The sequence below is a fragment of the Plectropomus leopardus genome, chromosome 2, assembly GCF_008729295.1.
Source record: "Plectropomus leopardus isolate mb chromosome 2, YSFRI_Pleo_2.0, whole genome shotgun sequence".
Taxonomy (NCBI): domain Eukaryota; kingdom Metazoa; phylum Chordata; class Actinopteri; order Perciformes; family Serranidae; genus Plectropomus; species Plectropomus leopardus.
Window position 1 is genome coordinate 19,154,044 of NC_056464.1, and position 17,713 is coordinate 19,171,756.

Here is a 17,713-nt window from a genome sequence, read left to right on the forward strand (position 1 = left end):
AAAGCCGATGAATAAATCTCAGCAAGTGTTTTAATGTGTATATTATGCTGCTGAATTTCTTCAGCATATAAATGTTAAAACCAGTGTACAAATACTGAATGCAAAGGTATGTTGACAATGTGTTAAGAGCATAAGAAGCACTTCTAATCAGCAATAACACATTTTTGCCTCAATATTTATAGTAAAAATATTTCCTCTGAGTACAGATGGCTGTACTTCTCTTAGTATTTCATTAACGATCTGTGATTTTATTGGTTCCTATCAAGGTAAATAGCTGACATAAACAAGTTTGTGCAAAGATTTAAACACATTTAGACAAAGACACTTCGACAAACACATGGTAGTATAATAGATATGTGCATGTATAAACGAAAGCCTTTTTTCAACATTTTGTGTACGCCATAAATCTCATTTTTACAGCTTTCCTTTTTTCAGAACTTATCCCATTGTGCACTTGTCAGAAAGTTCTCACAGAAGAACAAAAACAACCATCCAGCTGTGTTTTCTTCCTCATCATGATGTGAAGGGGATCTAAAATTAGACAGCAGTGACAACAGTTTATTCCTGCATCCTATTGGTTCAGATACTTGACAGTTTAGATTCAGTCTCGCCAAAGACAAAACAGGTCAACAATACTTTCCAAGGATACACAAAGGTGCATCTTTGTTTTTTCTGTTTTACGTTGCATATGTATTTTTTTGACAATAGGAACTGGTGAAGACAGTAACTTAGTTTCTTTCTTTTTCAATTTGTTGTCATTAAAACTAAACAATTTGTCTAATAGTTCCTTTCTTTTTTTTACATTACAAGTTAGACCAAGTATATTGACATATCTTTAACCAAATTACAGAAAACATCTACATACCTTTTAAAAATATTTTTCATTATAGTGAAGATGTAAAAAAAATACACAGGGAAGTCTAATAGACTGCATAACTTATTGTATTCATGGACCAGATTCAGATATAAAACAAGTAAAACTTAAGTGGCTAAAAGGAGACCAAGAATGAGTCAGAAAATGTCACAGTGCTATTTTTTAAAAAAACAAACCTGTGATGATGTCAAAAAGTAGGACAATGAGGCCCAGGTTGAAAATAACTGGAATTATCCTTTAAGTTTGGTGACTACGCCCTCCGTGCTCCAGTTTTGCTGAAAGAGTTGAAAACAGTCACAGGAAGGAGTATATCAAGATGGAGTTCCTTTTTTAAGCTCCAGTCTTATTGTTTCACCTCAGAGCAGCAGAGAGGAGGAGACACACTCCTTCCTTGCCTGACGCAAACAGGAGACACACAAACAGAGATGGACCTCAGGTTCACACTCTACATGGCTCTAATTGGTTTTCTAATTTGTAACCAAAAACATACCAATGGTGTTCAATACTGTTACTGCACACATGCAGTATATCATGACGGTACACGTGTCTGACTTGGATCTCCTACATCCCAACCCTTTTATGACAGAGATCTGCTAAGATAAAGGACAATTTATTGATGAGGTGTTGAACCTCTAATCGATAAATACACTCATTCATTTTGATTTGAAGACGGGCACAGGCCACTGGGTTATAGTGCAGGCTGGAAGAATCAGCACACACTTGTGCTCTGTAGTTGTATTAAGAGGAAATACTCAAACCACTAACAGCTAAGTCTGAGGATATTTTGTATTTTACTTATTCTTGACAAAACCCAATAAATACATAAACCAACGACAGATTAATAAGAGTGAATATAAAGAGCGAGAAAGCCTGTGCAGAGCTGGAGGGAGGGGAGGTGGTTGGGTCAAACAAAACAAGACTTTTATCCAGGAGACTGTGGTTTGTGTCCCATTGGAAACCAAAATTCACATTTTTGGTTTAGCATAGCATCACCCAATTTAAGTATGTGTTGTGTTGTTAAGTATGTATTTTTATGACAGTATGTAACAAATTTACCTATTTTAACCAAAAACATGATCATAACAAGCACTTTTTTGTGTCGTAAAAACCTAATATTCATCTGTCCCATAGAGCTCCATTATCATCCATAAACTATTAAAAACACAGTTCCTGTATTAATGTAAACAAAAACACTAGTTTATTTTGAGTCAGTCCCCTAAACACTGTCCTGTTGCTGTAAATACTCACGAGAGCCCAAATGTGTATTAATCTGCAGCAGAAAATAGTCCTCAACATATGCACAAGTTACACCTGTTTGAGTAGTTAGTTACAAACGGCGGTGTCCAGCTGGTTTAGGAAGTTGTTGCGTGTATTTTAAAAATCAAAGTATATATTTGTGATCAGTTTTTAAAGATTCACCTATTAATGCTAAATGTCAATTGTCACGCAGCAGCCTGTCATCAGTCACCTGGCCATTCATACATACAGACACACATTTCTCCGTACTGGTCAGGACGCGATTCGGCTCCTCTGACCTTTTCTTATCACATAGAGCTCTGTCTCTGTTTGCTTGTGTGTCTGAGTGTGTGTGTCTGCTTGTCTCTTTTGTGGAATGCATTTTTGATAATCTATCATAATCATGTTATTTTATCATATCTAATATAATTTCATATTTCTAAGCCAAACCAAGTAGTTTGTTGCCTAAACCTGACCCTGACCGTCTCACAACATTAACCATGTGTTACAATGTGATTCAGCTGTGTGTCACATAGAGACGCTAAAGGGTGCCCCATGTGTCGCTATGAGATGCAGAAGGGTGCAACAAAGCAGCAGTATCTGACGCCCGGGAAATGAGAACAGGTTACTGAGGAAGTTTTAATACTACCGTATTGTTTGTTCTGGTCTTAATATTTGATTTCTTCACAATATTACATAGCACCAGCCTTATGCTTTAGCCCTTTTTATTGTGTGTGTGTGTGTGTGTGTGTGTGTGTGTGTGTGTGTGTGTGTGTGCGTGTGCTGGTGTGTGCGCTGGTGTGGGCACATGTCCACATCCCAAAACATGTTTCCCTATCGGTCATGTTTGTCAGAGGATCTGTCATTATTCTGTCGTGCTGCAGGCTGCAGAGCTCACCTTCCTCCCCTTTATTGACTCAATATGTAAACACAATTATTGCACGGACAAAAGGGTGGTCAAAGGTGCAGCCACATTATGTTTATCAATGAGCCGAACACTCTCTTAGTGACAATACGCTTTATAGTCTCAAGAACAGCACACTGAGAGACGCTCTCTGGTACCTCAGTGTTTAGTGTTTTAGTTAGTGTGTGAATTTTTGTCTCAGGTTTTGCATTGAGTCATGTATGAACAGACAGTGAACAGATAACATAATTGCGATCATATCAGTAGCTGTGGAGTATTGTGTTTAGAGTTCCTCTTGTAGCCATGGATTGATGTTTGACTTTAGAGTGTGATGCACAAAAATATAAGAAGTGACTGTTCATCAGTGTGTTTAACAGACTTGACAGCAGAGAACGCCTCTGCGTTGTGTTTCGGAAAGCTTCAGTTTACCAAGTAGACTCTTCACTGTGCTGTTTGGACAGGATCAACCTCTCTTAGAGCAATTCGTAATGTGCTGTATGTAACTCTTTCTAATGTGAACATGTTTCATGGGCCGAAAAAGGGTCGTTGTAGTACTGAGGTCCCTTTTTTCTCTTCCTGCCGCTGTACTGATCCCCCTCAGAGCCACTCCCCATTGTTACACTCCTGTTTGTTGCTCCTGAATTTGTGACACACAGCACAGATATTTTTTATTGTAATAAATCTCCACCAGCTGACCATAATTCAGGAGTAAAAATAGCTTCCCTTACTTCACCCCCAGTGAGTCATGGTGAATTCACAGAGGGGTTAAATGTGAACACGATGTCCATAAACTGCGAAGGATGTGAAGTTGGGCTGTGCAGGAAACAGGGAGAACAGTTTCCTGTTATGCAGAACAGAGCCTGTTGTGCACTGATCACACAGGGAAACAGACTGGTTCATCAATGAAGGAGCGCTAATTTCAGATCACATGCGCAGAACTTTAAAAAAAAAAAAAAAAAAAAAAGTAAGACATGATCAGTACTGAGAATTATGATAATATCATCCATAACTGAGTGGGATCTGAGAATGTATAATCACACTGGAGCTAAACGTTCAGAAATTGTGGAAAGCATGAAGGGAAGCTTTGATTAAATCAGCGTAAAAGTACCTCATGTTTTTAAGGTAAAAATATTATTTTGTCCCACTTGCATATTTTTTTTGGAACTGTACAAAGAAGAGGTTATACTATGGAAATATTAATACAGTTGTTAAAAATAGTTTGGGTTGTGGAATCCCAAATACCTGCCCTGTGATCTATCTTTGTAACATATAAGGGGTTGTAATGGGAGAAGATATCTCGTTTAAAGTTGTACATGCAGCAATCAAGAAAGCCATTGCCGGACATCAGGGTTCCCACGGTCATGATTATCCTGGAAAAGTCATGGACTTTCACAATTGCATTTTCCAGCCCTGGAAAAGTCATGAGGTTTTGGGAAGTCATGGAATTTCATTAAATGGTTACAGTAATCTTTCATGAATATCCCTCCATATATTGTAATGTAATGGCAAATTGATTTTCTGCAGCTTAATGTAGCTCTAATATGTGTCGATGTCTGAATGTGATTTGTTTGCCATCATGTATGTTTTGTTATTCTCTCCCTGGGTTCGACTCTCCCTTCCTGTATGCCAACTAGCTGGAATTATGTTTGAATAGAGTAGAAAAAAAAAGAAAGAAAAAAATACTGGGCAAGAAGGGCAAGAAAAAAATCTTTAACTTGAAAATTTATGGAAAAGTTTGGAAATTTTGTCCATGAAAATCTGTGGGAACCCTGAGACATTTTCTCAGAGGGGTAGTTTGGATTATTTGAGGAGTTCTGTTGAGACCAAATAGTGATTTCACATGGCTGAACACAGGAGCTGCTGGTCTACCGCAGCTGATCATTTAGGCTTTTTGTGTTATTGTGTGACTTAGGTGTTTAATGACCAAGTCATTAGTCATCACATTTTTCACAACTCCAAAAGTTTTTCTCATGACCAATCAATAACTCATTTGTGTACGATTTATTTGATAAATCAATTAGTGACTGTAACTCAAAGACCCTTCCTTAAACATGTCTTAAGCTATTGAAAAGTGGCAGCATTATTTATATTATCATCTATCAAAAAGTTACTTTTTTCATATATAGTTCAGTGTTTGATCAAGACAAGTTCTTACTGACAAGTTCATCATAAATTCGGTGGCAATGTCTGAAATTTAACGGATCTATAACTCACTTTAACTGTCAAAAGATCAAATCCTTTGCAGCTTTATCATTTACCCCTTGCTCTAAACTGAAATACTAATCAGTCGTCATTTTTAGGCTGATGCTCACATTTCCACACCTGACTGGACCTGCTGCTGCTGTAACAGTGATACTGGTCTCTGTGGTGTAATGCCGAGCGGATCGAGCTTTTTTTCCCTTTCTTCTTCTCCATTTGGTTTCCAGTCGCGTCCTGCGCGCTGTAGGACGCACAAACGATCAGCTGAGCAGCGTTTTCCCTCTCAGAGGAAGATTAGACAGAGCTGTGTTCAGGCAGACTCACTCACTCTGTGTTTGCACAGTCCAGCCGAGTCCGGCTCCGTTTTTTTACACGTTTTATTTTTTTAAACATTTTGTGGACCGAAGGTATCCCGTGGACGAGATGTTGGAGACGGTCGCTTCGCCAAAATGAACACAGGTGAGATCTTACAGGACAAGAGGGGTTTTAACCAAAGCGTATATTTTACTATGTGCTCAATAGGCTATTTAGTGTACACTCGAGCAAGTGAACATTAAGCATAGAGCTGGACATAAAGTTTACTTTTAATCTTCTTATATTTGACTTTTTTTTTGTACCTAAAAGATGATAAATCCAGCGGTTGTAACAGGATTTGAAACAAACCAAACTGTGTTTCACGCAGTGTTTTTCATGTTTCATGTCTTTTATTGGCGATTTTTGCACTAAATACCTGTTTAACAGAAAAGCAGAGCTTTCGGTGTGATTTAACATTGATGAAACTTATTTGGGCTAAAAACTCATGTGGACATAGGATTTTTTTTTTTTTTTTTTTGCAGCTTGGGGGGTAAAAACTCATTGTACCAAAATCTGGAGTGCATTTTTAGTATATAAGAAAAGTTGAATGGTAAACCTAATTTATTTTATCAGCTCAGTTCCTTCTCCAAAAGCAATCATATGTTGTATTCATAGGTGTAGATTTCGGGATGCAGATCTATGTAGAAAAACTCACCATATTGCAGGAAAGTAAGTGTTTGATGCTCAAAATTTTCTGTCAGAGGACCCACAAACCCCCCTTTCGTATGTCTCCCCCAATGTTGAAACAAAATCTACGTCCTTGCAAGAAATACAGGTGTTCCGTTTTGTCGCTTTATATACAGTATTTTCCTCAAAGCATTAAGTGCAGCTTGAGAGGGGTTTCTCTCACTTGAATCACAGGAAGTGAGTGAGGGAAATCCCTTAGATTTTTTTGTACTCTTTCTCAAAGGGTGTATAATGACTCAATTTAATTCCCATTTAATGTAGTTTTATAAGCAAAGCTTTAGTTTGGGAAACTCTTTGTGGATAGTATCAGAAAAACTTCAGCTGACCTACATTTGATAGTTATTTATTGACAAAAAAGTGTTCATTTTGTAAAGAAAATAGTCAAATTGCGACCACATGACAATAATCATCAAAATGGGGTTTTTACACACTCTATTATGCTGTTATTATGTGTGAGGTTTGAATCTTTGAGCTGTTCTAGGTCACAGGGACACAATACAAATGACCTGTAAGCTATTTTAAAGCGCATAATCTTACAGTTTCCTTTTCCTGTTGTTCTTTCAGACTGCACCAAGCCTTCGGTTGCTCCGAAGCCAAGATTTGTTTGTCACGCCAGCCATAAGCTGCCCTCCCCTCTCATGTCCGCAGCCAGGGGTCCCAAACCTTCTATCGCCCCAAAACCTAAAGTCACACCACAGCTTAACTGCAACGAGGGAGGATGCATCAACGGCGGCTTACTGACTCCAGATGGCGAGGCTGACGAGGACCACGAGACAGAGAACAGTCTAAACAAAGTGGTTGCAGAGAAACAATTTAATGCCTACATCCTCAAAGATGTTCAAGGGTGGGAGGACGGAGAGGCGGAAAAGGAAGAGGAAGAAGACGTGATTCATAAGATGGACGAGGACTGGGGGTTAACCGACAGCGCTCTTACAGAGGAGGTGGACTCCCTGGAAACACTTTGGGTCAGTGATGCTGGAGTCACAGCTGACTCCGAGGACATGGTGGAGATGGTTGACACGGATGTGACTGAGGACATGGACGCCGATGGTTGTGACGCCGGCGAGGCGCTGGCTGACACAGATGGCCTCTCAGTGGGAAACATTTCTGTTAATAGCATTGATGAAGATGCTGGCTGCTGTTCCTCTGAAAATCGAGACATGAGGGAGAGGCAGCTCCAAATCAAGGATGATGACTGTACAGCAGATGATCTAACGGAGTCCCTCACAGACGAACCGGCTCTCCTCAGCAATGAGAACATTAAGGACGCTGATACACAAGTTTTTCTAACAGATGGAGAGGAGAAAGAAGAGGAATCTGCTCCTGACTGTGGCATCACTTGCAACATCCTAAAGTTTAGATGTGGCCATAAAATGAAGGAAAAGGGTGAAAACCTGCAGAACATTGGTTTTTCTGACTTCATCCCTGAAGATCACAATCAGGCTTGTGACGCAACTAATGATGATGCTGAGGAGAATGATCCAGCTCATGAGCCTTATTACGTCTCTTCAAAGGACATTATTAACAGAGATATGATGCCAAGGAATAACAAAGCTCACGGAGCACCACAGAGTCCACTTTCATCTGTAAACAGCAGTGAAATATCAGCTGGGAATTATGAGGAAACAGGAAACGGACAAACAGAGTGTGTGTCCTCTGAGGATTACGTGGCAGTTGGAAACAGTTTTGAGTACAGCAGCTTAAACAGCAATGAAAACAAGGTGAGAATATTCCAGAAAAGGATTCAAGACTCCAAAGCTCGTACAGTGGAGGCTTTGCTCGATGACGAAGGCTGCCAGCCGAGGTTCAGGCTGGTGTCCATCTCAGTGCCGACAGACACTGACACCTCACTTACATCTTCTCTCTCGGAAAGCCAGCTGCTTTCTCCGAGTGACTCCGTCTTTGAGGAACACCTGGACGGTCACATAGTGCCGTTCCTGGATGACACCACTGACACGGAGCAGGACATCACTGATGAGCATGTGTACGAGGAACCAGGGCACAGCTCAGAGGGTGAAAATGTTTTTCCTTTTCATAATAAGACAGCAGAGGGGCGCTCCCGCTCACTGTCACACCGCAATAATGATAACGTGGCTGAGATAGGAGTGCAGTTTGTTCAGAGGCCTTACATGAGTGGATTTGGACAACCTGCGTTGAGCAGCAGCCCCATGTTGAGCTCAATGCGGCCCAAGAGCTACAGCAAACCCCACTATTTGTCTCTGTACCCCCGCTCCCTTTCCATGGAGGGACAAGACATGCCTCTGGGTGTCTACAGCTACATGGAAGGATCCCCGAGACAGGGAGGTGCCATTTGTTCATCTGGAAGCTTCTCACGGTGCTCACCTCTGTCATCCAGCAGCCTCTCCACTCCAACATCCGTAGTGGACATCCCACCTCCATTTGAGCTGGCATACATCACCAAGAGGCCCATCACAAAGAGTTCCCCCTCGCTTCTTATAGAGGGAGATTCATCGGAGAAAAACAGGAAAAAGAAATCCTCCATTAAACGTTTCCTGATGCTTAAATTTAGAAGGAAAACAGAGAGCAAGCCTGTGGTGGATGTCAACCCGTCCTTATTCAAGTCCTCACCAGACTCCAACCACCACACGCCCAGCAGACTGCTGGACCCAGATAGACGCAGCATCAGTAGCTCTCCACAACTCAACTCACGCTTTGCGAGTAAACCTGTTTCATCTGAGCCAGTGTCCTCCCTCTTGCTCTACCAGGAGAGCAAACGAAAAGGGAATTCGGTGGCCTTTCTCAATCGCAGCGTTGTCCGGGTGGAGTCTTTTGAGGACCGCTCCCGTGTGCCTTTCATTCCTCTTCCCTTGACCAAGCCTCGCTCCATCTCCTTCCCCAATGCAGATACCTCGGACTATGAGAATGTCCCCGCCATCAGCTCGGATTACGAGAATGTTCAGGTACCACAGCGGAGGCCCGTCCGACAGCCACTGTTCACAGACTTCTTCGACCGTCCCAGTCGCGTGCTGTCCTCTGCTAATGAAACTGACGGTTATGTGGACATGAGCAGCCTCCCTGGGTTCAAGAGTAAAACTCAGTCAACTGAACAGGAAACAGAAAGGTATGCAAACAAGATTACAAAAGTCTACAGACATGTAAGGTTGAATTTGAGCTCAATACCTGTTGTTTTTTGTCCCCCATGTAACAGGTTAGAGCAGCTGTATGTCTGAGCCACGCGGATGAGCTGTGGCACATTTAGTGAACCGTAGGCTCGCCAATTTTTTCTGAGTGACGTGCTCGGTTTTTAGCAAAAAAAAGCCTGTGGAGTCACGGAGACATGGAGTTTTAATTGTCATAGTGACTTTAAACCTCCTTTTACTGCAGTTCAATGTCTACATCTGTTACAGACACGAACAAATACTCAAACATCTGTTTTATTCAACCTTTCCTGTCTCCGTTTCACAATAAAAGGCTTCTGACCACGTTTCTGTGGACAGAATCTCATCAACTTTTGACACAAGGCTTTTTTTGTGAAATATTTATGAGATTGTTGTAAATACAGTTGGTTTAAGGGCTTCATAAATGAGTGGAGTAGGGAGTAATGGCTTGGCTACAGTTGAAACATGATGGCAAGTTATCAGTTTATAAAAAGTTATTTAGACTAATTTCATTCATTTAGACTAATGGTGCATGCCTATTGTACGCAACCAATCTGCATAAACTCCGCACTGACAGTCCCCCCACCCCCTTCTCTACCAGCTCAACACAAGAGCGTTAAAATTACAATAAAGCATATTTACAAATTCAACTAGAAATGGCTCACATGTGCAATATGACTGAAACCAAGACATTTGTTGAAAACACTGATGTATTATCAACAACTTTATATATAACATTTGTCTCATTTCAGCATTTCTGGGTTGTACAAAGAGCTGATCAGAGAGTCGCAGCTTGACTGGCTGTCTTGATGTGAACACCGCTTGAATTTTTGAATTGTCACTCCCTATCATTGCACCACCAGCTAGGCCTCTATTGCAGGTATCCCAGCAAACTTTGTGCAGCGAATCAGTTGCTTCCAATATGTAATAAATGGGAGAAAAATTCTGGTCGTGCATAGTGGTCATGCAGCGGGACATGTACTGGTGAAGTTGCAATCAGATATGACTGTAGTCCTCTAACCTAACTCATGTCATATAAGGCAATTACAGAGCAGGGGAACATCTTTTTCAGGTTCCCATTATGTGCTATAGAGATATATAGCTATTTGGTCATTGACCAAACAAGTGGACAAAGTCAGAAGAGTCAAGGTACCACCAGCATAATACAGATTCATCCTCTGGGGCATGTGAACGTCTGTACACATTTTCATGGCAATCCATCAAGTGGTTGTCAGGATATTTCAGTTTAGACCACAGTAATGGACCCACTGACAGGCTTACTTTGCTCTCCATAAAGGTATGCCCCTAAAACTTGTGTCTGTGTACAGGATGTGTTTTCATGTAGATTGATGCATCTGGACATAATATTAGTGATCCTTGCCATCTTTTACACTGAGCAGCACAAGTCTTTTTTATTACTGCTCGGACACTGTGTAGGTTTAACAATGCCCCTGAGGAAGAGGATTTATAACTATTTATGACGTTGAGTCCCCCGACGATGAAATCACACAGACGTGGAAGTGGTGATCAGTGGTAGGGAGGACAATGCAGAAGCTTCCCTCATGATGTGTGTGTGTGTGTGTTGTTGGGGCATGTTGGGTGGTAGAGGAGGAAACGCTGGAGGTGCTGTTGGAGGTGTGGGGTAGTCTCTTCAGATTTATGTTAAAACAGGCTAGTTTCATTCATATATCATCTTTTTAGGTGTTAAAGCTGTCCCTCATGTTGATGCTGTAGGTAGAGCTTCTCACCTCCCTGCTTTGGTGTTATTTGTTGGTATGATCAGCCATGCTGCGCTGACATTAACCCATCCCCCCCTGCATTCCTGTTAGCTGTGCCCATATCATGCAGGCCTCTCAGGATGATTAATAGTCAGAGCATTTTGAAGTCATTGCTCTTCTCCAGCCAGTCAAGGAACAACAGGCTGAGATAAAATCTCAGGATGTTCTGTAGTCAGCAGTTGTTCACTGCAGTGCTTCCCTCTCATCATGTTTACCATCGTGGTTGTGTGTGCAAGAAAAACTGTAAAACACAGGCACGAATATACAGAAGCACAGAAATTTGATATTAATACTTAATTTTTTGTATTTCCTCAGAACTCAAATGGACATAATACACATAAATCAGCACTTTGAATTGCCCTGCTGTATAAAATGTGCTATGTGCTGCTTCATCTTGCTTTGCCTAAATACAATAGAAACTAAATTTTCATTCCATCCTGTTTATGTAGTAGTTACAGAATCTTCATTCATATTTGATCAACGCCACCTCATTTGACAATTTGACAAGAGTCATAATTGGCGTGATTGACAGCTGCTTGAAAGACTCTGCAGCTCTGATTGGTTGTTTTTGGTGCACTGCTGCCAAATCAAACAAACACCATCAGAGACAGTAGGAGGGGAGGCGGGACGTGACTTTTTTCACAGACATCTTTTTCATGAACTACTGTGTGAATATAGTGATGGTTTCAGCAAATATGACAAAAGGTTATTATTATAAAAGTTAGCAACTGCAGCTTTAATTGATCAGTTGATTGACAGAAAAAAATAGTTGGCAACAATTTTGATAAATCCTTATTGTTTTAGCTTTCATTATTTCCATCTTCTCTGTTGAGATGATTGTTGTTTTATATCATAATAATTTTAATTGAGGCATTTGAGTGTGTGACTTAAGGTTAAGGAAATTGTGATGGTCATTTTTCACTATTTCCAGAACTTTCTAAGACAAAATGATTAATTGATTAATCGAGATAGTAATGGGAAGATTAATCGACAGTGAAAGTAATCATTAGTTGCAGCCCCAACTGTGGGCTCGCTGCCCCAGGTCCCCTCAGCCGAATTAATAATGTCTGCTGAAAAAAATTATTTTGTTATTACATTCAGATAAGCCAAAAGTTACTGTATATGTAAACAGGCTGCCTCCTTATCTTGCACTTAATTCCTCCCGGGTGCCATGTTTTGTCATTATTATATTGCACATTTTGCATACTAAGCAACTATGGTCTTGAATATATAAAATCTAAATCTAAATTTAAAAAAAGACACTTGTTTCCCCATACTCTTAATGCAAATCAGGGCTAGTGAAGGTGGCTAAAACATTGGACACCTCATTAAGCAGCAGCTCTTTTTTGGTCGTTGCTCTTCTATCACAAAATATATGACTGCAAGACTCTTAAGAGCTTGATTGTAATATGCTAATATTAAACAAAGACAGCAGTCTGATTTTAATTTTCCACACTTTGAGCTTCTAGTGAACACATCAGCTGTAAACACAGCAAAGCAATATCCACACGGACAGCAGAGTCCGTGTGGATATTGCTTTGCTGTGTCGAGACTGTTAGTTTCGCAGTAGCCTGAGGGGGTGATATTAGCAGATCATAGTTTGGAGATCATTCGCCCCATCACTGCTATCACTGGAGCAAATAGGCTCACAGATGAACCTGGGGCAAAAAGAAAATTGATACTATTTTATCTCCTTGTGTAATTTATCTCCATAGATTTTGCCTTGAGCCTTCATACAACAGCAGGACTGTGAGAGGTGACAGAGGCAGTTTCTGTGGGAGTGATATAAAAGCCTAATATAGAAACTAAGCATGTAGTTTGTGGTTCAAAAACCCCCTGGTGTCTCCTCTGAAGTTTGATCCGGTGAACAGTAATGGGCCGTGCAACTCTAATGTGTGCGTTGCAGAGATCTGAACTGCTCGCATACGCTGTTCATACGTAGCTAATTTGCCTCTCAGTGGGGTTAAATCCACCGGTGCTTGGAGTGAAACATGGCAGAAACATTGGCAAGGCAACTGGTCACATAGAGGACTACTGCATCATTACTGTAACTTAAGAGTGTGTTTTTATTTGCATAGCATACACTCCCCACTGAGCCGCAGCCATTAGCATATTCATTTGGGCTCCCTGCAGAAGAGAATCTCGTAGCATAAAATACCGACATGCGTCCCTGGTTGGGTACAGTTGTTACCGCAGGCCTTTCAGGATCACTTTATTGGTTTCTCTAGACCGGAAATGTTTTATCTATTCACATTTGCTTCTAACACTGAATATATTTATTGTAGTGATATTTCAATGTAGTCGACTGTGAAGGACCATAAAGATGGCACATATGATTAAATGAAACTCATCTGATTTATTCTCACATGAATGAGGGTATGTTGTAACAAAAAACAAAAAACCATACAGTTGGCCAGTGGTTCCCAATCTTAGGTTAAGCACCTCATCATGGGTCACAAGATGATTAAAGGGAAAACAAATAGGTACATAGATTTCTCTTATACATTTTTTTTCCCCTGACGTTTCTTTTGCTCTGAGAAATATAGAGAACAAGATAGAAACGTTATTTATTAATGCTATGTAGCGGAGCTGGCACACAGATTTCATTACCTCAGAACAGAGCCAGGCTGTTTTCCCTGTTTCCAGCTATGGGCTAAGCTAAGACAGCATTCAGCAGGCTGTGTGTGTGCTGTGCAGACATGAGAGTGGCATCATCTACAGAGAAATTGAAAAAAATGATTACCCAAAATGTAAAACTATTTCTTTAAAGGGTAACTTCAGTATTTTTCAACCTGTACCCTTTTTCCCATGTTTTTGTGTCTAAGTGACTAATGAAGGCAATCATTTTTTAAACTGGTCCATTAGAGTGAGAGCAAAATAAGTTGTAATGTAACCAACTGGGGCAATAGCATGACGTCAATTTAAGTCCACTAAAAGTGCTTGTTTGCTACTGACAGGCTCAGATTATTATTAAAAGTGTCTGACAACATTATAGAAAGGATCCTACAGAGATCAACATTTTTGTCAAAAAGTTGGATCCTTTTTGTTTAACCAGAAGCAGCCCTGAATCCTATATTTCACCATAGCACCCCTCTTTCTCAACAGTGCCTATACAGAAGCCTACAACGTGTGTTCGATGGCTGTTGCTCCACAGTCTGTCTCAGTGGGTGATGTGGAAGAGACGGCGGGTGAAGAAGAACAAGGACGCACCTCTGAGGAGGAGGACGGAGTCGCAGACAGCATTTATGACAGACAGGTCAGTCTTGACAAATGTGTGTTGAATTAGTGTAGAGGTGGAAATAAAGACTCATACAACAGAATTTTAGATTCCTGCTGTGAAAGTTTAGATATCATGCATTGTGTTTGTTTGTAATTAATTTGTTGACAAGTCGTTCAATTTCTTATTTTCACCTTTAAAAATGAGTTTATCCATTTTATTTTACGTTACCTTTTTCCAAACGCTGGATACACATAATGACCTATTTCAAGAAAAAAAATCTGAACAAAATAAAACAAAGTGAACTGTGTTTCACCTTGGGCAATTGGAAAATTGCCCTCACAAGCTTGGATTTTAATGTGGGTTAATGGAGGTTAATGGGCTACCACAAGCCTAAACTCATTATTTAGAATTTGATTGCCCCGTAGAGACGATGTTTAGAGGGGAGCCAGCTATATTTGTTGAACTGGTGCCAAAAATGTTCAGCTCTTTCTAACCCGGGGCTTATTACAAGTAAAAAATATGATTGTTTACAGCCCGACGGCCGATCCAGAGCTTTTTACATCGCGAAGGAGCTGGTGGATACAGAGAGATTGTAAGTGACATGTAAACTAATTTCCCTTATCAAACATCTTAGGTGTTCCAAACTAATTAGGTTCCCTTCGCGTCCCTGTTTGATTGTGTTTTAATTTTTCCATCCACAGACACGTGAAAGCCCTCAAGCTGCTCCAGGAAGTAAGTGATGCATCTAATCTTTTAAATATAATGTTACAATCTAATTCTCATGTATGTATCTAGATATTCTCTATGGGAGAGAATTGCAGTCGTTTCTACAGTAGGCTCTCTGAACTCTGTATGAATCAACATTTATATAATGCTATTTATGTTGTGTATCTGAGTAGATCCACGAAGCACAAAATCGCTCATTTCCTGTAACATTTGCCTGACACTCATTAATAGGGATATGTATTGAGAACAGTTACTAAATTGGTGGTGCTTTATAACTGGTCAGTCCTGGACGAATGATGCTGCTATTACTATTTATGTGCCATTCATTCATTCTAAAATAGGTGGCACAGTTTCACACTCATTTATTTATTTGTGGCGACCTGTCACAGTATCAACATTGGGTGCCACATATTGATTTTCTATTTATGGAGCTGAACAGGTCATTAGGAGCGCTATTGGAATACCTTGTGAAAATTTATTGCGCCAAACTCAGACCGCAGAGCGCACTCTGGGCACAGACGGAGTAGCAGAACTCAAGGTGCAGTGAAAGTGAATTTTAACCGTTTATTGCTCTGGGTCTTAAAATTTGCTTTCACTTGCCTCTGCAGCAGCTGCTCCTCTCGTCCATCAAGCTGCTCCGATTAGCACTAATAGGATAGTCTCATCATTTATTCAGCCTGTGACTCAAACTCCGCAAATTGATGCTGAGGGAATAAAAAAAACTCATTAGGAGTTTTGCCAGCGCTGCATTCACGGACCTGCAAAAAGCTCAGAATTTAGAGAAGGGACACAGAATGAAAAGGACACACACAAAAAAACCCAGAACGTTTTCTGAATCCACCCCCTCACCCAAGCGCCAGCTACCGCCACACACTGATTAAAATTTTTTGGAAAACATTGTGGCATGATTAAATTCCTAACAGTCCCTTAATGATGACAAAGCTGCCCGCATTAGGTGATTATGTTTAACATTGCATAACTTTGTATTTAAATTCTGTGTACTTCAGTCATCATTGACAGGGCTTAACATTCAAAAGTGTGTTATTGTTGTTATTGTTATTATTAATATCGTAAGTTTAGCGTCTGGTAGTGAAGCAGCTTTAAGGCAGCAGACATTTGTTGGGTTTACTTGTTATTTCTGCAAAATAATGAAATAACTGTGAAATCTTCAAATCTTTTTTATGTCATGTCCTTATTTTGTGCATCAAATTATAGAGAGTAGTGTCAGTGAGCGTATCGGTAAGCAGTATCAGTATTGATATCGCTATCAATAAAATCCTAACCATACCCATCTTTGCTTATTAACACCTGAAAACTACACTCTACAACACAGTCTGATCTGTTGGTGTCTGAGGAACTTCACAGAGGCAGTCAGAGCAGTCAGTGTGCCTTACGGAGGGATACCTCCACATTGATAATGAGGGTGATCAAGTGCTGTCGTCTCGCTTCCATTTCCTCGATGTATCCCTCTGGTGTGGAGATTAACCCCCCGATCTAGACCACCATTGCTTCGGTGTTCTTATCAATGATGAGATTTCTTGATACAATAGCTCATTTACTTCCTGCTGTCAGATATTATCTTGTTATTTAAAAAAAAGAAAAGAAAAATGGAAGAAAAGCAACTTCATTTAAACTATAAGTTTAGTGAGATTCTGAATAGAAACTTTAAAAAATAACCACTTGTCAACACTCACCCATGTGCCAGGACTTTCGGGAAGCAGTGGGGGCTGCAGTCGGGGATGAGGGGGATCCTGTGTTGGATGAAGAGAGACTTCGAGAGATTCTCAATGAGCTGCCCGATGTTTACACTCTGCACCGCAGGATCCTCACCGAGCTGGAGTATCGTATCCGACATTGGTAAAATGTGCACACGCACAATCACATATGCTTTAACTAAAACAGAGCTACTGTCCACACTCTCACCTCTGTTTCTCTGTCGTTCAGGGAGGAGAGCCAGAGGATTGCAGATGTCTTCCTCTCCAGAAAAGCAGAGTTCCTGGTTTTCACCACTTATATTGGCCACTACGACCGCAGTATGAACCTGCTGGAGGACAGCTGCCGGACGTCACCTGCCTTTGCCGCCATTGTTCAACAGTTTGAGGTCAGAGCTACAGAGCCACTCTAACACAAAATGTTAATTGCAATGGACAGTTCATAAAAATTACATTTAAACCCATAACTTTTCAAAGTTATTCACACACAGATACAACAGTATGAATAGTCTATAAAAATTGAGGTGCTTTCACACCTGTAGTTTGGTTCATTTGGTTTTGTCCAAAAGGAAATAAATGATACATGGTTGTATTATAGTTCTGGTTCAGTTCCTGTTCTTTTTACAAATGAACCAAGGGGAGTAAAAAACACAAAGTCATACTGACTGAAAGGTATCTCATTGATTAAACAGTTTTGACAATTGTCATCCTGCATCATCAGGACCCACAAAGGGAAATCAAATCCTGGTGAATGGCCGAAATCACATATCTACTATCTTGAAATCATGTGGTTGGTTAGTTTGCTTTCACATCACAAACAAACTGCCAGAGTCCACCTTTTCAGACAGTCTTGGGTTTCGTTATGTAGTCCACACCAAGGTTTAATTGACAGATTTCACTGCAG

At 40.5% G+C, this 17,713-nt stretch overlaps 1 protein-coding gene across 4 annotated transcripts in view; it reads left to right on the forward strand.

Annotated features, from left to right (window-relative positions):
• The window catches only part of LOC121959243 (FYVE, RhoGEF and PH domain-containing protein 5-like), a 43,353-nt gene that overhangs the window by 11,193 nt on the left and 14,447 nt on the right, over positions 1–17,713 (forward strand). For 3 of the 4 annotated variants that reach the window (XM_042508471.1, XM_042508488.1, XM_042508480.1), the window contains exons 1-7: positions 5,508–5,672; positions 6,819–9,336; positions 14,257–14,407; positions 14,905–14,963; positions 15,073–15,103; positions 16,803–16,954; positions 17,042–17,198. In XM_042508471.1, the coding sequence (XP_042364405.1) occupies positions 5,663–5,672; positions 6,819–9,336; positions 14,257–14,407; positions 14,905–14,963; positions 15,073–15,103; positions 16,803–16,954; positions 17,042–17,198 (3,078 nt within the window). In that variant the 5' untranslated portion in view covers positions 5,508–5,662. Of the gene's footprint in view, positions 1–5,507; positions 5,673–6,818; positions 9,337–14,256; positions 14,408–14,904; positions 14,964–15,072; positions 15,104–16,802; positions 16,955–17,041; positions 17,199–17,713 lie in introns of those variants that run through there. The other variant, XM_042508494.1, reaches the window with a different exon arrangement.